This window comes from Pristiophorus japonicus, chromosome 20, assembly GCF_044704955.1.
Source record: "Pristiophorus japonicus isolate sPriJap1 chromosome 20, sPriJap1.hap1, whole genome shotgun sequence".
In the NCBI taxonomy this organism is placed as follows: Eukaryota; Metazoa; Chordata; class Chondrichthyes; family Pristiophoridae; genus Pristiophorus; species Pristiophorus japonicus.
The window spans coordinates 72,277,514-72,303,167 of record NC_091996.1 but is presented as its reverse complement, the minus strand read 5'-3'; the positions used below and the strand labels follow the sequence as shown (position 1 = coordinate 72,303,167).

At 48.4% G+C, this 25,654-nt stretch overlaps 1 protein-coding gene across 2 annotated transcripts in view; it reads left to right on the top strand.

Annotated features, from left to right (window-relative positions):
- The window catches only part of fbxw5 (F-box and WD repeat domain containing 5), a 117,307-nt gene extending 91,917 nt beyond the window's left edge, over nt 1-25,390 (top strand). The window contains exons 6-9 of one of the 2 annotated variants that reach the window (XM_070862990.1): nt 11,746-12,211; nt 20,469-20,616; nt 21,727-21,939; nt 23,922-25,390. In XM_070862990.1, the coding sequence (XP_070719091.1) occupies nt 11,746-12,211; nt 20,469-20,616; nt 21,727-21,939; nt 23,922-24,162 (1,068 nt within the window). In that variant the 3' untranslated portion in view covers nt 24,163-25,390. The remainder of the gene's footprint in view (nt 1-11,745; nt 12,212-20,468; nt 20,617-21,726; nt 21,940-23,921) is intronic. The other variant, XM_070862991.1, reaches the window with a different exon arrangement.
- Nucleotides 25,391-25,654: the final 264 nt, after the last annotated feature.

Genomic DNA, 25,654 nt, shown 5'->3' with positions numbered 1-25,654 from the left:
TGACAGAGAGAGAGAACAAGAACCAGCGTGACAGAGAGAGAGAACAAGAACCAGCGTCTCACAGAGAGAGAGAACGAGAACCAGTGTGACAGAGAGAGAGAGAACAAGAACCAGCGTGACAGAGAGAGAGAACAAGAACCAGTGTCTCACAGAGAGAGAGAACGAGAACCAGTGTGACAGAGAGAGAGAATAAGAACCAGCGTCTCACAGAGAGAGAGAACGAGAACCAGTGTGACAGAGAGAGAGAGAACAAGAACCAGCGTGACAGAGAGAGAGAACAAGAACCAGCGTCTCACAGAGAGAGAGAACGAGAACCAGTGTGACAGAGAGAGAGAACAAGAACCAGCGTCTCACAGAGAGAGAGAACAAGAACCAGCGTGACAGAGAGAGAGAACAAGAACCAGCGTCTCACAGAGAGAGAGAACAAGAACCAGCGTCTCACAGAGAGAGAGAACAAGAACCAGCGTGACAGAGAGAGAGAACAAGAACCAGCGTCTCACAGAGAGAGAGAACGAGAACCAGCGTGACAGAGAGAGAACAAGAACCAGCGTCTCACAGAGAGAGAGAACGAGAACCAGTGTGACAGAGAGAGAGAGAACAAGAACCAGCGTCTCACAGAGAGAGAGAACGAGAACCAGTGTGACAGAGAGAGAGAGAACAAGAACCAGCGTCTCACAGAGAGAGAGAACGAGAACCAGCGTGACAGAGAGAGAGAACAAGAACCAGCGTCTCACAGAGAGAGAGAACGAGAACCAGTGTGACAGAGAGAGAGAGAACAAGAACCAGCGTCTCACAGAGAGAGAGAACGAGAACCAGCGTGACAGAGAGAGAGAACAAGAACCAGCGTCTCACAGAGAGAGAGAACGAGAACCAGCGTGACAGAGAGAGAGAACAAGAACCAGCGTCTCACAGAGAGAGAGAACAAGAACCAGCATGACAGAGAGAGAACAAGAACCAGCGTCTCACAGAGAGAGAGAACGAGAACCAGTGTGGCAGAGAGAGAGAACAAGAACCAGTGTCTCACAGAGAGAGAGAACGAGAACCAGTGTGACAGAGAGAGAGAGAACAAGAACCAGCGTGACAGAGAGAGAGAACAAGAACCAGCGTCTCACAGAGAGAGAGAGAAAACGAGAACCAGCGTGACAGAGAGAGAGAGAACAAGAACCAGCGTCTCACAGAGAGAGAGAACGAGAACCAGCGTGACAGAGAGAGAGAACAAGAACCAGCGTCTCACAGAGAGAGAGAACGAGAACCAGCGTGACAGAGAGAGAACAAGAACCAGCGTCTCACAGAGAGAGAGAACGAGAACCAGTGTGGCAGAGAGAGAGAACAAGAACCAGTGTCTCACAGAGAGAGAGAACGAGAACCAGTGTGACAGAGAGAGAGAGAACAAGAACCAGCGTGACAGAGAGAGAGAACAAGAACCAGCGTCTCACAGAGAGAGAGAGAGAACAAGAACCAGCGTGACAGAGAGAGAGAACAAGAACCAGCATCTCACACAGAGAGAGAGAACGAGAACCAGTGTGGCAGAGAGAGAGGGAACGAGAACCAGTGTGACAGAGAGAGAGAACAAGAACCAGCGTCTCACAGAGAGAGAACGAGAACCAGTGTGGCAGAGAGAGAGGGAACGAGAACCAGTGTGACAGAGAGAGAGAACAAGAACCAGCGTCTCACAGAGAGAGAGAACGAGAACCAGTGTGACAGAGAGAGAGAGAACAAGAACCAGCGTCTCACAGAGAGAGAGGGAACGAGAACCAGTGTGGCAGAGAGAGAGAGAACAAGAACCAGCGTGGCAGAGAGAGAGAACAAGAACCAGCGTCTCACAGAGAGAGAGAGAACGAGAACCAGTGTGGCAGAGAGAGGGAACGAGAACCAGCGTTTCACAGAGAGAGAGGGAACGAGAACCAGCGTGACAGAGAGAGAGAGTGAACGAGAACCAGCATGGCAGAGAGAGAGGGAACAAGAACCAGTGTGACAGAGAGAGAGGGAACGACAACCAGCGTGGCAGAGAGAGAGGGAATGAGAACCAGCGTGACAGAGAGAGAATGAGTGCCAGCGTGGCAGAGAGGGAACGAGAACCAGCGTGACAGAGAGAGAGAGAGAGAACGAGTGCCAGTGTGGCAGAGAGAGAGAGAGAACGAGAACCAGCGTGACAGAGAATTAGAATGGGCATAAGAATGAGTCCCAGCGTCAGAGAGATTGGCCAGTTCTTTGGATGGTAACCGTATTAATTTAAAAATTCTCATCCTTGTTTTCAAATCCCTCCATGGCTTGTCCCTCCCAATCTCTGTAACCTCCTCCTGCCCCACAACCCTCCGCGATCTCTGCACTCCTCCAGTTCTGGCCTCTTGTTCAGATGCAAGTTGTTGTTGACTCTGATGTGGCCTAACGAGCCCCTTCATTGTATCAAACCACGGCAGAGAATTTAAGCTGAAGGCTCACCACCACTTTCTCAAGGGCACTCAGGGTGTGCTCGAAATGCCAGCCTTGCCAGCGACGCCCACATCCCCAAACTGAGCTTGGGAAATAAGATGGGACGCCACACTCTCCCTGTTAGCGGGCAGTCGTCCTGTTGTATTTATAAAGCGTGAAATAAATACAGAATCTCTCTCTTTATATCAATCCTGTAGAACAGATTCCAAGAACCTTTCAATTTATTTCTCGTGATAATACACCCCTCATTGCACTGTAATTGTCGAAAACATTTCAATTATATTAAATGCTCTGTTCACATTGATGGAAAAAGTATAATATATATATATTTGTATAATATATATATCTTTATTTGATTCCCAATGACATTTCTCACGGAGCATCGAGACCAAGTGCACTCTAACGGTGAAGCAGGGTGAAAGGGAAAGGATGAGTGAATGTAATTCAATCCCCATTTTAAAGAAAAAACATTGTGTCGTGATTTATTTATTATATGTATTGTGGCAAAACGTAGAATGATTTTGGAGCAGAGTTGCGTTGTTTGGGAGACGGGGCTATCTCTACAACCCAGGCTGCAGAACTGGGCGAGTCGGGATTGATGCGCTACAGCATCTTCAGTGGTGGGAGAGTGTCATTACCGTGTGACGTGATCGTAGAATCATAGAAAAATTATGATACAGAAGGAGGGCATTCGGCCCATCATATCCGTGCCGACCAACCAAGAGCTATCCAGCCTAATCCCACTTTCCAGCACTAGGTCTGTAGCCCTGTAGGTCACGGCATTTCAAGTGCACATCCAAGTACCTTTTAAACGTGGTGAGGGTTTCTGCCTCTACCATCCTTTCAGGTAGTGAGTTCCAGACCCCCATCACCATCTGGGTGAATTTTTTTTTCCTCATCTCCCCTCTAATCCTTCTACCAACTACTTTAAATCTATGCTTCCTGGTTGTTGACCCTTTGCTAAGGGAAACAGGTCCTTCCTATCCACTCTATCTAGGCCCCTCATAATTTTATACACCTCAATTAAATCTCCCCTCAACCTCCTCTGTTCCAAAGAAAACAACCCCAGCCTATTCAATCTTTCCTCATAGCTAAAATTCTGGAGTCTAGACAACATCCTCATAAATCTCCTCTGTATCCTCTCTAGTGCAATCACATCCTTCCTGTAATGTGGTGACCAGAACTGCACGCAGTACTCAAGCTGTGGCCTAACTAGTGTTTTATACAGTTCTAGCATAACCTCCCTGCTCTTATATTCTATGCCTCGGCTAATAAACAAAAGCATTCCATATGACTTATTAACTACCTTATCGACCTGTCTTGTTATCTTTAAGGATCTGTGGACATACACTCCAAGGTCCCTCTGTTCCTCCACACCCCTCCCATTTATTGTGTATTCCCTTGCCTTGTTGCTCCTCCCCAAATGCATTACCTCACATTTCTCCGGATTGAATGTCATTTGCCACTTTTCTGCCCAACTGACCAGTTCATCGATATCTTCCTGCAGTCGAAAGCTTTTATCCTCACTGTCAACCACATAGCCTATTTTTGTATCATCTGCAAACTTCTTTATCATGCCCCCTACATTTAAGTCTAAACCATTAATAGATGCTACAAAAAGTCATGTGGAATCTCACTGGAAACAGCCTTCCAGTCGCAAAAACACCCCTCAACCATTATCCTTTGCTTCCTGCCACTGAGCCAATTTTGGATCCGATTTGCCACTCTCCCTTGAATCCCATGGGCTTTTATTTTTTTGATCAGCCTGCCATGTGGAACCTTGTCAAAAGCCTTGCTAAAATCCATGTAAACTACATCAAACACACTGCCCTCATCGACCCTCCTTGTTACCTCCTCAAAAAATTCAATCAAGTTAGTCAGACAGGATCTTCCCTTATCAAATCCATGCTGACTGTCCTTGATTAATCTGTTTCTTTCTAAATGAAGGTTTATACTGTCCCTCAGAATTGATTCCAGTAATTTGCTCACTACCGAGGTTAAACTAACTGGCCTGTAATTGCTCGGTTTATTCCTTCCTCCCTTTTTAAACAATGGTATAAGTTCCGAATTGGGGAAAAGCTAATTTTGTTAAGTTAAGGAATGATTTGGTCATAGTGGACTGAAAACAGCTACTTGTGGGTAAATCAGTGTCGGAACAGTGGGAGGCATTCAAGGAGGAGATCCGCAAGGCTCAGGCCAAACATGTGCCCTTAAAGAAAAAGGCTGGGAAAAATAATTCTAGAGCCCCTTGGGACGCTTATGTCATATGCCAACGGCTAAATACTTTAAATTCTTTAGAGGAATATAGAAAGTTAAGAGGCAAAATTAAAAAGGATGTTAGGAATGCTAAGAGAGAGCACGAGAAATTCTTGGCCAGTAAAATTAAGGAAAACCCTAAGATGTTCTATAAATATATAAAGAGTAAGAGGGTAACTAAATAAAGGGTAGGGTCCATTAGAGACCATGAGGGTAATCTTTGTGTGGAGGCGGAAGATGTTGGTAGGGTTCTTAATGAATACTTTGCATCTGTTTTCACAAAGGAAAGGGGTAATGCAGATACTGCTATCAAGGAGGAGTGTGATATTTTGGATGAAATAAATATAGTGAGAGAGGAAGTATTAAGGGGTTTAACAGCTTTGAAAGTAGATAAGTCCCCAGGCCCGGATGAAATGCATCTCGAGCTGTTAAGCGAAGTAAAAGAGGAAATAGCAGAGGCCTTGACCATCTTTTTCCAGTCCTCTTTGGATCTGGGCATGGTGCCGGAGGATTGGAGGACTGCTAATGTAGTATCCTTGTTAAAAAAGGGAAAAAGGAATAGGCCAAGTAATTACAGGCCTGTCAGCCTAAGCTCAGTGGTGGGAAAATTATTGGAAAAAATCCTGAAAGACAGGATAAATCTGCATTTGGAAAGGCAAGGATTAATTAGGGACAGTTAGCACGGATTTGTTAAAGGAAGATCGTGTTTGACTAATGTGATTGAATTTTTTGAGGAGGTAACTAAGAGGGTCGATGAGGGTAGTGCGTATGATGTAGTCTATATGGACTTTAGCAAGGCTTTTGATAAGGTCCCGCATGGTAGACTGGTCGTGAAGGTTAAAGCCCATGGGATACAGGGCAAAGTGGCAAGTTGGATCCAAAATTGGCTTGGAGGTAGGAAGCAAAGAGTAATGATTGATGGATGTTTTTGTGACTGGAAGAATGTTTCCAGTGGGGTTCCGCAGGGCTCAGTACTGGGTCCCTTGCTTTTTGTGGTATATATCAATGATCTAGATTTGAATATAGGAAGTATGATTAAGAAGTTTGCAGACGACACTAAAATTGGCTGTGTGGTTGATAATGAAGAGGAAAGTCATGGGCTGCAGGAGGATATCAATCTACTGGTCAGGTGGGCAGAGCAATGGCAAATGGAATTTAATTCAGAGAAGTGTGAGGTGATGCACTTTGAGAGGGCTAATAAGGAAAGAGTATACACATTAAGCAGTAGGCCATTTAATAGTGTAGATGAACAAAGGGACCTTGGAGTGCTTGTCCACAGATCCCTGAAAGTAGCAGGTCAGGTGCATAAGATGGTTAAGAAGGCATACGGAATGCTTGCCTTTATTGGCCGTGGCAAAGAATATAAGAACAGGAGGTTATGCTTAAATTGTATAATACTTTGGTTAGGCCACAGCTGGAGTACTGCATGCACTTCTGGTCACCGTATTATAGGAAGGTCGTGATTGCACTAGAGAGGGTGCAGAGGAGATTTACTAGGATGCTGCCTGGAATGGAGAATCTTAGTTATGAGGACAGATTGGATAGGCTGGGTTTGTTCTCATTGGAACAGAGGAGGTTGAAAGGAGACCTCATCGAGATGTACAAGATATTGAGGGGCCTGGACATAGTGGATAGTAAGGGTCTATTTCCATTGGTGGAGGGGTCTATTACGAGCGGCATAGTTTTAAGGTAGTTGGTGGAAGGTTTAAAGGGGATTTGAGGGGGGCTTCTTTACGCAGAGGGTTGTGGGGATCTGGAACTCGCTGCCTAGAAGAGTAGTGATACAGAAACCATCACTACTTTTAGGAGATGGTTGGATGGGCACTTAAAGTGCAGTAACCTGTAGGGTTATGGACTTAGAGCTGGTAATTGGGATTAGACTGGACGGCGCAGATATAATGGTAAGTACTGCAGGGAATAGAGTACGATCAGGGTGATCTCCTGGACTAGTGTCGATCACCTGGATGGGTTGGAGAGGAATTTTCCCAGATTTTCTTTCCCTAAATTGGCCTGGGTTTTTATCTATTTTTTGCCTCTCCCAGGAGATCACATGGCTCCGGTTGGGGTGGAGTGTAAAATGTTTCAGTATAAGGGGTGTCGCAGTTGGGTGAGGTGGACTGGTTGGGCTGAGTGCTCTTTGCCTTTCCGTCATTATTCATGGGTTTATATGTAACCTTTAGGGCTGCTGACCGAGGGCCGTGCGGCTCTTTGTCGGCCGGCGCGGACACGATGGGCCGAAATGGCCTCCTTCTGCGCTGTAAATTTCTCTGTTAGCAGTTCTCCAATCCTCTGACACCACTCCTGTAGCCAGGGAGGATTGAAAAATAATGGTCAGAGCCCCAATATTTCCTCCCTTGTTTCTTTTAATAGCCTGGGATATAGTTCAACCCATATAGCCTCATTTGATTAACCTTCCAACATATCATCTCTTCTCACAGCTGTAATTGTTTCTTCAACCAATATTGCCATCCCCTCCTTTTTTACCCCCCTCTCTATCTCGTCTGAAAACCCTGTAACCAGGAACATTGAGCTGCCATTCCTGCCCCTCTTTAAGCCAAGTTTCAGGAATCGCTAAGCTATCATACTTCCACGTGTCTATCTGTGCCCTCAGCTCGGCTGCCTTATTCCCTACACACCTTGCATTTAGGTATATACCATTAAGCACAGCCGACCACTTTTTGTCTATTTTCCAATCTTTGTTTGCTCTGTCTTCCAAACTCTCTTACACCTCTTCTACTTTTCATCTCTAGCTCTGCTTTTCTCCCTTCTGAATCTATGCTCAGCTTCCCATCCCCCTGCCAAGCTAGTTTAAATCGTCCCCAAAATAGCCAGTGTCCATTATAAATGTGGATAGGAATTCATAATGAAGAAATGGACACAGAAGTGTGACAAAACATGACTGCGTGAAGTAAGGTTTATAGAGCCCGTGCAAAAGTAAGATGCTTAATATAGATAGAGGTATATTATCTATCTCCTGGCATTGCTGAGAGTGAGTTGGATGATGCACTGTTTCTTCTACATGTCTTTGTCTGTTGTGAGGAAAAGGTGTGTGTGTAAGTGTCTGTGAGGGAGTTTGTGTGTGCATTTGTGTGTGTTTGTGCCTCAATGTGTGAATCTGTGTGTGTGTGTGTGTGTGTGTGTGTGTGTGTGTATTTGTGTGTCTGTATATGTGTGGAGATCTGTGTGTCTGTGTATGGCTGCTGAAACCCTCATCCATAGCTTTGTTACCTCTAGACTTGACTATTCCAACGCACTCCTGGCTGGCCTCCCACATTTCTACCCTACGTAAACTTGAGGTCATCCAAAACTCGTCAGCCCGTGACCTAACTCGCACCAAGTCCCGCTCACCCATCACCCCTGTGCTCACTGATCTACATTGGCTCCCGATTAAGCAACTCCATGATTTCAAAATTCACACCCTTGTTTTCAAATCTCCCATGGCCTTGCCCCTCCCTATCTCTGTAATCTCCTTCAGCTTCATAACTCCCCGAGATATCTGCGCTCCTCTAATTCTGCCCTCTTGAGCAACCCTGATTATAATCGCTCAACCATTGGTGGACATGCCTTCAGCTGTTTGGGCCCTAAGCTCTGGAACTCCCTCCCTAAACCTCTCTGCCTCTCTACCTCTCTTTCCTCCTTTAAGACACTCCTGAAAACCTATCTTTTTTTTTTGTCATCTGCTGTAATTTCCTCTTATGTGGCTCAGTGTCAAATTTATTTGTTTTGTCTTCTAACACTCCTGTGAAGCGCCTTGGGACATCTTACTACGTAAAGGCGCTATATAATTACAAGTTGTTGTGTATGCGTATCTGTCTGTGTATTCCTCCCCTTCTGTATATTTAGCTTAGATTTTCTGTCCCTCACCCATTCTCTCTTTATCTCCTCTTATGCTTTATCTGTTTTTTCACTCCTATCTTTCCCACCCCCCCTCAGTCCTTCTTCTGTTTGTATCTGTTGTGATTCTCTCTCCTCATCTGTGTCACTCTGTACCTATCCTCTTTCCTGTTTTTTTCTCTCTCACTCCTTCACATTCTCCCTTTCTGTGCTGTCAGTGGTTGGTCAGAGAATGGCTGTACCCCCTCTGCTTCAGTACAGTGTATTAGTGATCCTGGTGCTGGATTCCATCAGTTAACTCAGTGGGACTGATCCACCAATAAAATATCACCTTCTTCATTTAGTCCTGCTCACAGAGACTTTTTTGAGCAGTATTGTCGTGCTAATGCTCTGTACTTTTAGCAAAAGCTTTCTGTAATCTTAGGCAGCTGAGACATAAAAACATAGAAAATAGATGCAGGAGTAAGCCATTCGACCCTTTGAGTCTGCACCACCATTTAATATGATCATGGCTGATCATTTTGGCAACTTTAGTACCCCATTCCTGCTTTTTCTCCATAACCCTTGATAGCTTTAGCCCTAAGGGTCACATCTAACTCCCTTTTGAATATATCTAACGAACTGGCCTCAATAACTTTCTGTGGTAGAGAATTCCACAGATTCACAATTCACTGAGTGAAGAAGTTTCTCCTCATCTCGGTCCTAAATGGCTTACCCCTTACCCTTAAACTGTGACCCCTGGTTCTGGACTTCTCCAACATCGGGAACATTCTTCCTGCATCCAACCTGTCCAATCCCGTCAGAATTTTATATGTTTCGATGAGATCCCCTCTCATTCTTCTAAATTCCAGTGAATATAAGCCTGGTTGATCCAGTCTTTCTTCATATGTCAGTCCTGCCATCCCGGGAATCAGTCTGGTGAACTTCCGCTGCATTCCCTCAATAGCAAGAATGTCCTTCCTCAGATTAGGAGACCAAAACTGTACACAATGTTCAAGGTGTGGCTCACAAGGCCCTGTACAACTGCAGTAAGACCTCCCTGCTCCTATACTCAAATCCTCTCGCTATGAAGGCCAGCATGCCATTTGCCTTCTTCGCCACCTGCTGTACCTGCATGCCAACTTTCAATGACTGATGTACCATGACACCCAGGTCTCGTTGCACCTCCCCTTTTCCTAATCTGTCACCATTCAGATAATATTCTGCCTTCCTGTTTTTGCCACCAAAGTGGATAACCTCACATTTATCCACATTATACTGCATCTGCCATGCATTTGCCCACTCACCGAACCTGTCCAAGTCACCCTGCAGCTTCTTAGCATCCTCCTCACAGCTCACACTGCCACCCAGTTTAGTGTCATCTGCAAACTTGGAGATATTTACACTCAATTCCTTCGTCTAAATCATTAATGTATATTGTAAATAACTGGGGTCCTAGCACTGAACCTCATGGTACCCCACTAGTCACTGCCTGCCATTCTGAAAAGGACCGGTTTATTCCCACTCTTTGCTTCCTGTCTGCCAACCAGTTCTCTATCCACGTCAGTACATTACCCCCAATACCATGTGCTTTAATTTTGCACACTAATCTCTTGTGTGGGTCCTTGTCAAAAGCCTTTTGAAAGTCCAAATATACCACATCCACTGGTTCTCCCTTGTCCACTCTACTAGTTACATCCTCAAAAAAATTCTAGAAGATTTGTCAAGCATGATTTCCCTTTCATAAATCCACGCTGACTTGGACCGATCCTGTCACTGCTTTCCAAATGCGCTGCTATTACATCTTTAATAATTGATTCCAACATTTTCCCCACTACTGCTGTCAGGCTAACCGGTCTATAATTACCCGTTTTCTCACTCCTTTTTTAAAGAAGACCTCAGAGCACTGCCACTAGAGGGGGCCAGTGTACTGCAGTGTGTGGGATCTCAGTGCAGTGTAACTCCGGGAGTGAAACCCTCACACTGTCGAAAACACCCAGCATCGCAGTTAAAGATGGTGTCCCTCCCAATCTGGCCTGTGTATTGGAATACAGTACTGGTGGGTACAGGTCTGTCACTGTATAACACTGGGATGCAGATCTGTCACTGAGGGTAGGAGCAATGGCAGGAACCTGATTGAGCGTATCGTAGACAAAGTGAATTGCGATAACGACAGTGTAATTGTGCCAATATGTTGCGGGTGTTGTACTGTTGAAACTGCTGTCGCATTTCAGGTGTGGGCAGTTTTTTTTTAACCCCTGCTGTATACCTGTGAACGTTTGGCCAGTCATTCTAACATTCCTGTGTGTATTGTGAGTCGCTGGGACTTGGGAGCGGGAGGGCAAAATATAAACAGAAAATGCTGGAAATACTCGGCAGGTCAGACAGCATCTGTGGGCAGAGAAACGGTTAATGTTTCAGGTCAATGTTTTCAGTTTCCAGGTCCTAACAGTCTCCATCTCACCAGCACATTCAGTCCCTCTACACCTCCATCCCCCATCGGGATGCCCTGTGTGCCTGCCGCTTCTTCCTTGCACAGAGGCCTAACCCACCCCTATCCAAACGCACCCTCCTCCACCTGGCTGAACTTGTTCTCTGATATCATCATCATCATCGGCAGTCCCTTGGAATCGAGGAAGACTTGCTTCCACTCTTAGAATGAGTCCTTAGGTGGCTGAACAGTCCAATACGAGAGCCACAGTCCCTGTCACAGACGGGACAGATAGTGGTTGAGGATAAGGGAGGGTGGGACAGGTTTGCCGCACGCTCTTTCCACTGCCTGCGCTTGTTTTCTGCATGCTCTCGGCGATGAGACTCGAGGTGCTCAACGCCCTCCCGGATGCACTTCCTCCACTTAGGTCTTTGGCTAGGGACTCCCAGGTGTCAGTGGGGATGTTTCACTTTATCAGGGAGGCTTTGAGGGTGTCCTTGTAACGTTTCCTCTGCCCGCCTTTAGCTCTGTTACATCTCTAACTTCTTCCAGTTCTGACAAAGGATCACCGAGCTGAAACGTTCACTGCGTTTCTCTCCCCACAGATGCTGCCTGACCCGCTGAGTGTTTCAAGCTTTTTCTGGTTGTATTTCAGATTTCCAGCTTGCGCCATGTTGCTCTGTGGCTGAAGGTCAGAGGTCGGGCCGCGGCTGACGGTGACGGGACCGGCTCGGTGCGGTGTGTGTGTCAGGTGTGAGAAGTTCAGTACAGCGATGTCTAACGACCCTCTCCGTCTCCTCCCCCCGCTCCAGGATATCGAATCGGAGAACATAAACGTGGTGAAGAGACTGTTCCAGTTGCAGAACCTGAATGCCAGCACCATCCGCACGGTGATGGTGGCGGACTGCGGCAGGCACAACACTCCGGACCTGCTGCTGGGCTTCGAGGAGCAGCTGGCTAACACCCCCGCCCGAGTGTTCGACCTGGGCAGCGACAGCGAGGACGAGGGCTGCAGCAAAGCCAAGCACAGGAGCGCGGTGGCGAGCGAGGCCATGGTCGGTGGTCAGGCCGATGCGAAGAGGGAGGGGAGCGCGCTCTCCGGGGGGGGGCAGTCCCTGATGGACGAGAAGCAGATCGAGGCACGAGTGGCAGAACTGTTTCTACAGGCCAAGACGAAGCCTGCCGATATGGACCTCCTGTCAGAAGGGCAGACAGTGCAGGACAAGAAATACTTGATCTTCACCACAGGGAGCCTTACCTACACTCCCCATCAAATAGGTAGGCTCCAGGTACCACAGCAGTACCATGGCAAGGCCTTGGTTAATGGTTTGGTTAACACCGGTGTTGTCAGTGTCTTCGGTAACAAAAACCTGTATTTATATAGTGTCGTTAATGAAGTAAAACATCCCAATCAGTTTCACAGGAGTGTTATAAAACAAGATTTGACATCGAGGAGATATTGGGATAGATGATCAAAAGCTTGATCAAACAGATATGCTTTAATGAGAGTCTTAAAGGAGGAGAGAGAGGTAGAGAGTGGAGAGGTTTAGGGAGGGAATTCCAGAGCTTAGGGGTGAGGCAGCTGAAGGCACGGCTGGCAGTGGTGGAGCGATTATAATCAGGGATGCTCAAGAGGCCAAAGTTGGAGGAGGGCAGCGGTCTCGGAGGGGTTATAGGCTGGAGGGTACTGGTTAACCCCAGTTCTCTCCCCTCCCTGTGACTCGTTGGGGTACAATCCCCCAAGCTCTCCTACATCGACTTTAAGATCTGCTGCCTGTTGGTTGCAGAGTCTGTGGGAAGGAGCCCTGTGTGTTCACGGTATCTGGCCAGGGAAGCTTGTATCCTGGGTGACAACAGCTTTGTCCCATTGGGCGTGAGACAGCACAGTATCAATCCAGAGTGATATTGGGGTGGGAACAGTGAAGCAAGTGTGGTCTGTCCAGCCCCAATATCAAGTATTAGGTGGAAGATGAACAAGTCTGGAGCGGTCCCAGCAGATTGGAAAACCACAAATGTAATGCCCCTATTTAAAAAAGGAGGCAGATAAAAAGCAGAAAACTATAGATCAGTTAGTCTAACATCTGTTGTTGGGAAAATGCTGGAATCCATTATTAAGGAAGTAGTAGCAGGACATTTGGTAAAGCATAATACAGTCAAACAGAGTCAGCATGGTTTTATGAAAGGGAAATCATGTTTGACAAATTTGCTGGAGTTCTTTGAGGATGTAACGAACAGGGTGGATAAGGGGGAACCTGTAGATGTCGTGTATTTGGATTTCCAGAAGGCATTCAATAAGGTGCCACATAAAAGGTTACTGCACAAGATAAAAATTCACAGGGTTGGGGGTAATATATTAGCATGGATAGAGAATTGGCTAACTAACAGAAAACAGAGAGTTGGGATAAATGGGTCATTTTCCGGTTGGCAAACAGTGGCTAGTGGGGTGCCGCAGGGATCGGTGCTGGGTCCTCAACTATTTACAATCTATATTAAGACTTGGATGAAGGGACCGAGTGTAATGTAGCCAAGTTTGCTGTTGATATAAAGATGGGTGGGAAAGCAAATTGTGAGGAGCACACTAAAAATCTGCAAAGGGATATAGACAGGCTAAGTGAGTGGGCAAAAATTTGGCAGACGGAATATAATGTGGAAAAATGTGAGGTTATCCACTTTGGCAGAAATAATAGAAAAGCAAATTATAATTTAAATGGAGAAAAATTGCAAGTGCTGCAGTACAGAGGGACCTGGGGATCCTTGTGCATGAAACACAAAACGTTAGTATGCAGGTACAGCAAGTAATCAGGAAGGAAAATGGAATGTTGGCCTTTATTGCAAGGGGAATAGAGTATAAAAGCAGAGAAGTCCTGCTACAACTGTACAGGATATTAGTGAGGCCACACCTTGAGTACTGCGTACAGTTTTGGTCTCCGTATTTAAGGAGGGATAGACTTGTATTGGAGGCTGTTCAGAGAAGATTCACGAGGGTGATTCCGGAGCTGAAGGGGTTGACTTATGAAGATAGGTTGAGTAGGTTGAGCCTATACACATTGGAGTTCAGAAGAATGAGAGGTGATCTTATTGAAACATATAAGATAATGAGGGGGCTCGACAAAGTGAATGCAGAGAGGATGTTTCCACTGATAGGGGAAGCTAAAACTAGGGGACTATGGGCCAGACTTTCCCGAAAGGCCCTCAATGCCTGATTGCCCGCTGAGAAGCAACACTAATGTTCGGCGATAAAAGCTGGCGAGAATTTCCATTTTAAAGGTAAAAGTAAGTAAAATTAATCGCCCGGCGAGAAAATGGGCATTGCACACTCATTGTCGGCAGTTTTCTCGGCGGATAAGTGGAAAGTTAGCAAAATGGGCGGCCATTACCGGAATGGACGATAAGTGGTGAAATTTAGTCCCAGGCTGCGGTGGGCCGAGGGAGGGGGGAAACCTTTTTTTAAAAAATGATCATTAAAAAACAGCACATACAAAGCAGTCACAAGATAGTTTTAACCCTAATCACTGTCATGTATTCAACTATCATTGTAACCCATCTATAAGCTGACCTAAGTTGTACACCTTGAAAACATTGACCACAAGGGGGTGAACTTGTGGGAGACACTCCTAACCTGGACTTTCAGGTATAAAAGGGAGGCTCCACCCACCTTCATCACTTGGGTCTTGGTAATAAAGGTAACTGGTCACAGAGTGATCTTCTCTCAAGTATGGGCCTCGTGTGCATTTATACTGTATAGTAAGGACATATCATTGGCGACGAGAAACTGGGATTTAAACCACGTGAGCATGGCCACTAGCAGCACAGAAGAGAGATACTGTGTTGGTGATGATTGGGACGACTTTATTGAGAGACTACAGCAAAGTTGTGTCACTAAGGAATGGTTGGGACAGGATTCGGCCGACAAACGCAGGGCTTATCTCCTGACGGTTTGTAGATCCAGAATGTACTCGCTGATGAAGGACCTCCTAGCGCCAGAGAAGCCGGCGGACAAGACGTTCGAAGAGCTCAGTAAGTTGATCGGGGAACACCTTAAACCAGCGAGCAACATGCACATGGTGAGACACCGGTTTTACACGCACCGGCGGCGAGAAGGGCAAAGCGTTCCAGACTTCGTGGCAGATCTCCGGCGACTGGCGAGCCTATGTAAGTTCCCAGATGCATGCAGAGCGGAGATGCTGCGAGACTTTTTTATTGAGGGCATCGGGCACGCTGGGGTTTTCAGGAAACTGATTGAGACCAAAGACTTGACCTTGGAAGCGGCAGCTCTGATAGCCCAGATATTTATCTCAGGAGAGGAAGAGACCAGAATGATGTATAACAAAAACCTTGGCTCAAGTGCGGCAAACGACCAGGGAGTCACCATTGTTAACGCAGCACACAGTTCTCTAGGCAGGCAAGGGCAATCGGACATGCCCCAGCATGTAGTCAAACCCAAAGGGGGAATTCAACAGAGACAATGGCTAGCTGAACGGCGATTCACGATATCGCAATGGACAATGCGGCCAGTAATCGGGCCATCAACACCTGTTAATGGTGCGCTTAAGGACAGTTACAGACTCAGTCAGAGACGATCGACTGGTAATGGACTGTTTGTTTCCAACAACGGGGCCTCCAGCTCATGCTGGAGGTGTGGAGTTAAACACCCAGCCAGAGCTTGCAGATATCAGCAATATACCTGCAGAAACTGCAATGTCAGCGGTCACTTGGCGCGTATGTGCAGGAAGCCTGCAACCAGGTTCATGTACGAGGAGGACGGGCCCGATGTAAGCCCTACGAGGATAAATGAATACTGGGAGAATTCGCTGGAAGCTGAAGTTCAGCGAGTTCATGTGGAGCACATATACAGTTCATATACCAGGACGCCACCGATAATGATGAAAGTGCTCCTCAATGGCATCCCAGTATTAATGGAGCTAGACACGGGGGCCAGCCAGTCCCTGATGAGTATCAAACAGTTCGAAAGGTTGTGGGTGTCCAAGGCCAGGAGACCAAAATTATTGCCGATTGACGCACAGCTACGGACATATACAAAGGAGATCATTCCGGTGCTCGGCAGCGCCACGGTAGTCGTGACCCACAAAGATTCGGAGAACAGGTTGCCACTCTGGATTGTCCCGGGGGACGGTCCCGCACTACTGGGGAGGAGTTGGCTTGTTGTCATGAATTGGAAATGGGGCGATGTCAATGCAATTTCTTCTGTGGAGTGAGTATCATGCTCAAAGGTCCTGGACAAATTTGACTCATTATTTCAACCCAGCATCGGCACTTTCATGGGGGCCAAGGTAGTGATTCACATAAAACCGGACTCCAGGACAGTACACCACAAGGCCAGAGTGGTGCCGTACGTGATGCGGGAAAAGATAGAATGCGAATTGGACCGCCTGCTGAGGGAAGGCATCATCTCGCAAGTCGAATTCAGTGACTGGGCGAGCCCGATTGTGCCGGTGCTCAAGGCGGATGGGTCGGTCAGGATATGTGGCGATTACAAGGTGTCACTCCAAGACCAGTACCCGCTACCGAGAGTGGAGGACCTATTTGCGACGCTGTCCGGTGGCAAACTTTTATCAAAATTGGACCTGACCTCAGCTTACATGACCCAGGAGCTGGCGAGTGAGTCAAAGAAGCTGACCACCATCACAACACACAAGGGGTTGTTTGAGTATAATAGACGTCCATTCAGGATTCGCTCGGCCGCCGCGATCTTTCAGCTAAATATGGAAAGCCTCAAGTCGATTCCAGGGACGGTGGTTTTTCAGGACGACATCCTCATCATGGGTCGCGATACTGAAGAACACCTCCACAACCTGGAGGAGTTGCTACGCAGACTGGACCGGGTAGGGCTGCGACTGAAAAAGGCGAAGTGCGTCTTTCTAGCTCCAGAGGTAGAATTCCTGGGGATGAGGGTAGCAGCAGACGGGATCAGCCCTACTGCATCCAAAACGGAAGCGATCCAGAGAGCACCCAGACCCCATAACACGACGGAGCTGCGTTTGTTCCTGGGGCTCCTGGACTAATTTGGGAACTTTCTTCCCAAATTGAGCACGCTGTTAGAGCCGCTACACATACTCCTACGCAAAGGTCGCGAATGGGTCTGGGAGGACAGTCAGGAAAGGGCTTTTGATAGAGTACGCAATTTGTTATGCTCCAACAAACTGTTAGCGCTATATGACCCATGTAAGAAACTTGTGTTAACGTGCGATGCGTCGTCCTATGGGGTCGGGTGTGTGTTGCAGCATGTTAATGCCAAGGGTCAGTTACAGCCGGTAGCTTATGCCTCCAGAAGTTGTCCCAGGCAGAAAGGGGCTACGGGATGGTAGAAAAGGAAGCGCTAGCATGTGTATATGCAGTAAAAAAAATGCAGCAGTACCTGTTTGGCAGGAAATTTGAGCTGGAGACTGATCACAAACCCCTAACGTCCCTTTTGGCCGACAACAAGGCCATAAATGCGAATGCATCGACCAGCATACAGAGGTGGACACTCACGTTAGCCGTCTATGACTACACAATTCGGCACAGACCGGGCACCGAAAACTGCGCCGATGCACTCAGCAGGCTCCCACTAGCCACCACTGAGGGGGCAACTGAACATGATGCTGAGATGGTCATGGCTGTTGAAGCTTTCGAAAGCGAAGGCTCACCTATGACAGCCCGTCAGATTAAAGTCTGGACAAATAAAGACCCGCTACTGTCTTTAGTTAAGAAATGTGTCCTGAATGGGGACTGGACAGCCACGGAAGGGGCATGTCCTGAGGAATTTAAACCGTTTCATAGGCGCAAGGATGAACTCTCGATTCAGGCCGATTGCCTACTGTGGGGAAACCGCGTAGTCATGCCCCAGATGGGCAGAGAGGTGTTTATCAGAGAACTTCACAATGAGCACCCGGGCATTGTCATGATGAAGGCAATTGCCAGGTCAGACGTTTGGTGGACAGGGATAGATGCGGACCTGGAACTTTGTGTTCGCAGGTGCAACACGTGTGCTCAGCTGGGCAACGCACCCAGGGAGCCCCCTTAGCCCCTGGCCATGGCCCGCCAAGCCATGGTCACGCATCCATGTGGACTACGCAGGTCCTTTCATGAGAAAAATGTTTTTGGTTGTAGTAGACGCCTACTCCAAATGGATTGAGTATGCCATTTTAAATTCAAGCACATCCTCTGCCACAGTAGAAAGTCTACGGGCAATGTTCACCGCCCATGATCTACCGGATGTCTTGGTCAGCGACAATGGCCCGTGCTTCACAAGCACTGAATTCCAGGACTTCATGGCAGGCAATGGAATCAACCATGTCAGAACGGCACCGTTCAAGCCGGCCTCAAACGGCCAGGCGGAACGAGCAGTGCAGATAATCAAACAGGGGATGCTCAGAATCCAAGGGGGTTCCCTACAAAGGCGCTTATCACGCCTCCTGTTGGCCAATATATCCCGACCACACTTGCTCACAGGGCTTCCACCCGCAGAGCTGCTAATGAAAAGGACGCTCAAAACCAGGTTATCCCTTATACACCCTACTATGAAAGAAATTGTTGAGAGCAGGCATCAGTCACAATGTGACTACTATGACAGGAATGCGAGGGCGCGATGTATTGATGTCAATGACCCTGTTTTTGTCCTTAATTACGCTGCAGGGCCCAAATGGCTTGCAGGCATTGTGATTGCCAAAGAACGAATAGGGTTTTGGTAGTTAAACTTACCAATGGACAAATCTGCCGCAAACACGTGGATCAAACTAAAAGGAGGTTCAGCAACCCCATAGAAGGAGCAGAGGAAGAACACGATGTAGAGTTTACTCCACCACAGGTGACCGAACACCGGAACGAAGTGGAGGAGAGCCCAGTCACTTTGGGCAGTCCGGACAGGCCTGAAGCACCGCAAACAGCAGACACTCAGGCCAGCGCCCAACAACCAGAGCCCCAACTCAGGCGCTCTACAAGGGAGCATAAACCACCAGAGAGACTTAACCTGTGATCCCAATACGATTTTCGGGGGGAGGTGATGTCATGTATTCGACTATCATTGTAACCCATGTATAAGCTGACCTAAGTTGTACACCTTGAGAACATTGATCACAAGGGGGTGAACTTGTGAGAGACACTCTTAACCTGGACTTTCAGGTATAAAAGGGGAAGCTCCACCCACCTTCATCACTTGAGGTCTTGGTAATAAAGGTAACTGGTCACAGAGTGACCTTCTCTCAAGTATGGGCCTAGTGTGCATTTACACTGTATAGTAAGGACATATCAATCGCCATGTTAAAATTTTAAACAAATAATTAAAGAACCTTTAATTTACCTTTCTTTTCAGGGTCCCACCATTACTGCCCCGTTTAAGCAGCTTTTACAGGGCGGTTCTCTCGGTGATCTGGACATTGGCAGTTGAGACCAAACTTACGCCCTGGCGGTTGTTCTCGGTGTTACATGTGGGCCGTTTGGTCCCGGCAGGCGATTTCAGATGTGGCCGATAACGTTGAAAAACTTAACATGGAAATTCTCGCCGGGCGGGAAACCAGTTGTAACGCCAAGAAAATCGGCGACAATTAAGCCGAAAGTCTGGCCCATAGTCTCAGAATAAGGGGCCGCCCATTTAAAACTGAGATGAGGAGAAATTTCTTCTCTCGGAGGTTTGTAAATCTGTGGAGGCTGAGTCATTGAATATATTTAAGGCGGAGATAGACAGATATTTGAGCGATAAGGGAGTAAAGGGTTATGGGGAGTAGGCAGGGAAGTGGAGCTGAGTCAATGATCAGATCAGCCATGATCTTATTTAATGGTGGAGCAGGCTCGAGGGGCCAAATGACCGACTCCTGTTTCTTATGTTCTTATGTAAGTTGTGATCACCACAATACACGGGGCCATTGGGGGTGGCGGGGCCAGGCGGGGGAGGCGGGGCCAGGCGGGGGAGGCAGGGCCAGTGGGGGGGAGGCAGGGCCAGTGTGGAAGACAGAGCCATTGGGGGGAGCAGCATGGGGGGGGTGGCAGTGTGGGGAGGCGGTGTCAGGTGGAGAAGGCGGGGCCAGTGCAGGGAGGTGGGGCCAATGCAGGAGAGGCGGGGCTAATAATTCACTGTCCCTGTATCCTCACTCTCAGATGGCTTTAAATTGCTTACCCCTGATCACTGATCGCCAACCAGAGGGAATAGGCTTTCCCTGCTCATTCGTTCAAAACGTTTAACAGGCAAAATTAACCTCCACCCCAAACGGGGCAGATAATTTGAATTAAATAATTATTCTCTGGAGGGAGGGGAGGGGGAGTGTGGCTCCTGTGGATCCTGGACAGAGGGAAGGGGAGGGGACGGGGCGGGGAGGGGAGGGGGGTTGTGGTCCCTGTGGATCCTGGACAGGGGGGAGGGGAGGGGAGGGGAGGGGACAGGGGGTATGGTTCCTGTGGATCCTGCCTCTGAACTGAAGGAGGGGAGCAGGAGCGCCTAGCAGAAAAATACAACTGGTTAAAACCACTGTGGCGGGCAGTTTAAGGGGGAGCGCTTTAAGGAGGTCCGTTTTTCTCACTGTGCCCCTCTGTATAATTGCAGGTATTAAGCAAATTCTGCCGCATCACATGACGACATCAGGACCGGTGTTGGGGGAGGAACGCAGCTCTAATGAGTTCTTCGATGCACTGGACTACACGATTGATGTCCACGGTCACATCATCGGGATGGGCCTGTCTCCAGACCACAGGTCAGTCCCTCTCCCTGTCTCCAGATCACAGGTCAGTCCCTCTCCCTGTCTCCAGACCACAGGTCAGTCCCTCTCCCTGTCTCCAGACCACAGGTCAGTCCCTCTCCCTGTCTCCATACCACAGGTCAGTCCCTCTCCCTGTCTCCAGACCACAGGTCAGTCCCTCTCCCTGTCTCCAGACCACAGGTCAGTCCCTCTCCCTGTCTCCAGACCACAGGTCAGTCCCTCTCCCTGTCTCCAGACCACAGGTCAGTCCCTCTCCATGTCCGTTCTGCTACAGAGCCCCTGAAGATCATTGAATCTGTACCAATCTCCATATAGTTTGTGCTAAATTTAAGTTTAAAAGGATAAGAGCAGGCGGTTTAAACTGGAGTGTTCGATTCCTCGACATTAAATTGGTTTAAAAGAGAATCACCACACTGTGAAGTCTCGGCCAGGAGGGTCCATCAGTCGCTCAGTAACACCCAGCACAGACTCCCAGGGTCCATCCACACCCAGCACAGACTCCCAGGTCCATCCACACGAAGCCCAGGCTCCCAGTGTCCATCCACACCAAGCCCAGGCTCCCAGTATCCATCCACACCAAGCCCAGGCTCCCAGTGTCCATCCACACCAAGCCCAGGGTCCCAGGGTCCATCCACACCAAGCCCAGGGTCCCAGGGTCCATCCACACCAAGCCCAGGCTTCCAGTGTCCATCCACACCAAGCCCAGGGTCCATCCACACCAAGCCCAGGCTCCCAGTGTCCATCCACACCAAGCCCAGGCTCCCAGTGTCCATCCACACCAAGCACATGGTCCCAGGGTCCATCCACACCAAGCCCAGGCTCCTAACGTCCATCTACACCAAGCCCAGGCTCCCAGTGTCCATCCACACCAAGCCCAGGGTCCCAGGGTCCATCCACACCAAGCCCAGGCTCCCAGTGTCCATCCACACCAAGCACATGGTCCCAGGGTCCATCCACACCAAGCCCAGGCTCCTAACGTCCATCCACACCAAGCCCAGGCTCCTAACGTCCATCCACACCAAGCACAGGGTCCCAGCTTGGACACCTGTCCTGTATACTGCTAAGTGTACCACGGTTCTGATGCTGCACTGTTCTGCCTTTTAGGTATTTGTATGTTAACAGTCGTGCCTGGCCCAAGGGCTGTGTCATCAGTGACCCCATGAACCCTCCACCTATTGCCGAGGAGATTGACATTCACGTGTTTGACTTGAAGACGATGCGGGAAGTAACTCAGACTCTGCGGGCACACACAGCTTACACTCCCAATGACGAGTGCTTCTTCATCTTCCTGGATGTCAGCAGGGATTATGTTGCCAGGTAAACTGCTGGCTCCTTTTGCCCATTTTGACCCTCCTCACCTGAAGGTTCCACAGGTGCCTAGGTGCCCTCCCCTATCACACCAGCGGGCCATTCTTCGTGGGTGGATACAAACCTCCAATCTGGTTTGTGCCCCTGCCACAGTCCCAAAACAGCCCTTATCAAAGTCACAAATGACATCCGATGTGACTGTGACAAAGGTAAACTACCCTTCCTCATCCTTCTTGATCTGTGACACGGTTGACCACTCCATCCTCCTGCAATGTCTCTCCACCGTCATCCAGCTGGGATGGACTGCACTCGCCTGGTTCCATTCTTACCAACCCAGTCGTCGCCGGAGAATCACCTGCAATCACCGGCTTCTCTTCTCGCTCCTGCACCATTACCTCTGGTGTTCCCCAAGGATCTATCCTTGATCCCAATATTCCCAATTATTTTTTTGGGTTGTGTGGCCCATTCATGTGCGGTTTTTGCATTGGGAAGCAGCTCACCAGCTGTATGGGGCCCCGAGGCAGCTGCACAGCTGCAATGGGAACGTTGCCTAGCCCCCTCCTATTTCTCACCTATATGCTGCCCCTCAGCGACATCATCCAAAAACTCAGCATCACTTTCCACATGTGTGCTGACGACACCCAGCACGACTTCACCACCACTTCTCTCGGCCCTCCACTGTATCTAAATTGTCACACGGCTTGTCCGACATCCAGTATTGGATGAGCAGAAATTTTCTCCAATTAAATGTTGGGAAGACCGAAGCTGTTGTCTTTGGTCCCCACCACAAACTGCGTTCCCTGGCCACTGACATGGTGACATCCCTCTCCCTGGCTGACGCTGAACCAGACTGTTCGCAAACTTGATGTTTTATTTTTGATGCCGAGATGAGCTGCCGATCACACATCTGCGCCCTCACTAAGTCTGATTATTTCCACCTCTATAATATCACTCTACCTTGCCCCTGCCTCAACTCACCTGCTGCTGAAACCCTTTGTTATCTCCTGGCCGGCCTCCCACATTCTACCCTATGTAAACTTGAGGTCATCCAAAACTTGGCTGCCCGTGTCCTAACTCGCACCAAGTCCCGCTCACCCATCACCCCTGTGCTCACTGACCTACATTGGCTCCTGGTTAAGCAACAGCTCAATTTTAAAATACTCATCATTATTTTCAAATCCCTCCCCATCTCTGTAACTTCCTCCAGCCCTACAACCCTGTGCGATATCTGTGCGACTCCAATTCTGGCCTCGTGAGCACCCCAATTTTAATCGCTCCACTATGGGCGGCTGTGCCTTCAACTACCAAGGCTCTAAGCTCTGGAATTCCCTTCCTAAACCTCTTCATCTCGCTGTCCTTTTTTAAGACGCTCGTTAAAAATACCTCTCATCTGTCCTACTATCTGCTTATGTGGCTCGGTGTTAAATTTTGTTTGATAACGCTCCTGTGAAGCGCCTCGGATGTTTTACTATGTTAATGGTGCTATATAAATACAATTTGTTGTTTTTGGGTTAGGGTAGTGAATATTGACTGGAAGAATCCAGCCCTCTTCCCAATAGGTCCATGGGCTGTGTAAGGGGAGGTAGTTGCATGATTGGGGTCTATATGGGGAGAAGGTCCATGATAGATTGGGCTTTGTATGGGGAGGTCCATGATTGGGCTGTGTATGGGGAGAAGATCCATGATAGATTGGGCTGTGTATGGGAAGGTCCATGATTGGGCTTTGTATGGGGAGAAGGTCCATGATAGATTGGGCTGTGTATGGGGAGAAGATCCATGATAGATTGGGCTGTGTATGGGAAGGTCCATGATTGGGCTGTGTATAGGGAGAAGATCCATGATAGATTGGGCTGTGTATGGGAAGGTCCATGATTGGGCTTTGTATGGGGAGAAGGTCCATGATAGATTGGGGTCTGTATGGGCTAAGATTGGTGAGCTGAAGTCTGGGACCTGGTTCTTTACGTTCTACACGTATCTCCGTTATTCCGCAGTGGTGCTGAGGACCGGCGGGGCTATATCTGGGACAGGCACTACAACATCTGCCTCGCAAAGCTCCAGCATGAGGATGTGGTGAATTCCGTGGCCTTCAGCCCCGTGGACCAGGAGATGTTGATCACCGCCAGTGACGACTGCACGTTGAAGATCTGGCGCTCCCCACGCGTCCTGCGCATCATCAGCACCAAACCCAGTCGCAAGAAGTATTCCTTCTTCTGGCTCAACAATAAGAAGTGACTTTGAGCGAGAATGAGTGGGCTGGCGGCAGTGTGTGAGAGGACTGATTCTGTTAATTCAAGTGTAGTGTGCTCCAACCAGAGTTCGTACCTTCAGGGAAGAGGGCCATTGGAGGGGACTTATCAAAATGTATTAGTTTTCTAGGCTGTAACTATCCTCCCCCTCCCTCAGGCACAGCTCACCAGTTGTGTTACTAGTCTATGTGTGTTGGACAAAATGCAAGGTGAGTGTTTCTGACCCAGACTGCAGCTGGACATCAGTTTAATTTGCACATTGTCACGTATTGTTTCTCAGCTAATAGGTCCTGCCAACCATTCCTCCTGAAGCAGTGCTGGGTGGCCAGCAGTTCAGTGCGAGCAGTGACCCACTCCCCCCCCCCCCCCGACACTAGCCCCAGCCCCCCCCCGATACTAGCCCCCATCCCCTCCCCTCCCCCGACACTAGCCCCCCACCCCCCCCCCGATAAACAGGCACAGGAGCAGCCACAGTTCTCCGCACAATGTCTGTACCCACCTATCCACTCCCATCCCAAGAATACATTTAAAAAATCTCATCACAGCAAGTTGTGGACAAGAACTGGAGAAAACTGAAAGCTGGCGACCTATAAACAGTAACCTTCTCGGGGCAGATAGAGATGGCAATAAATGCCAGCAACGCCCGCAGCCTAACTTAATGTCACTGTCCTGTGAACACGCTTCAGTAACTCTGCACTATAGTGTCTTTATTTTTAAATGAGCCAGAGCTCCTGGGTTGGAGAAAGGGAACTGGTTTCCAATCAGTGGGTCAGAGATTTGCCCCCCATTCATTGTTCTGTCAAAGGGAAGCTGTTCAAGGGAAATGGCATAAAGAAATGTAGAAATACTGGCAGAACTCGACCACTGTATTTGAATCAGTCTGTTATTTAATCTAAAACCGCATCTTGTATAGTGTGCAGGAATGGTTCGGAGAGGGGGGTGGCTGAAGAGCGCAACTGTGTGGCCCATTATGCACAGAAGCTGGGAGCAGGTAGTCTCCTCCACGACTACTGATGTTACACTGAAAAGAGATCCTCGTTCAACTTCCGAGAAACACTGTCCGCCTTCAAAGCCCTCAGTAACTCGTTCCATTCTAGTCAGGATTTGAAACCCCCAACCAAGATTGGCCCAGGGTCTTGGTCCCAGCCTCGCACCGCATGTAGCATGGTGTTCTGTATTCAATGGAAAATAAATCTTTGCATATTTAAAAAGAATGGTGCGTGTGTGTGTGGCCTGAGTCGGCTCCACCATTATCACACTCACAGGGTAGGGCCTGCTCCAGATCACAGAAAGCATATAGAAGCATATAGGAATAAGTGCAACTTTCAGGAAAGACTGAACAGGCTGGGGCTGTTTTCTCTAGGACAGAGAAGGCTGGCCCTGCTAGAGGGCTTTCCATGTATAACAGGGTAGGCGGAGAGATGCGTTCCACTCGTGTGAGACCCCAAACCTCAGGGCCATAAATAATAAATCCAGCA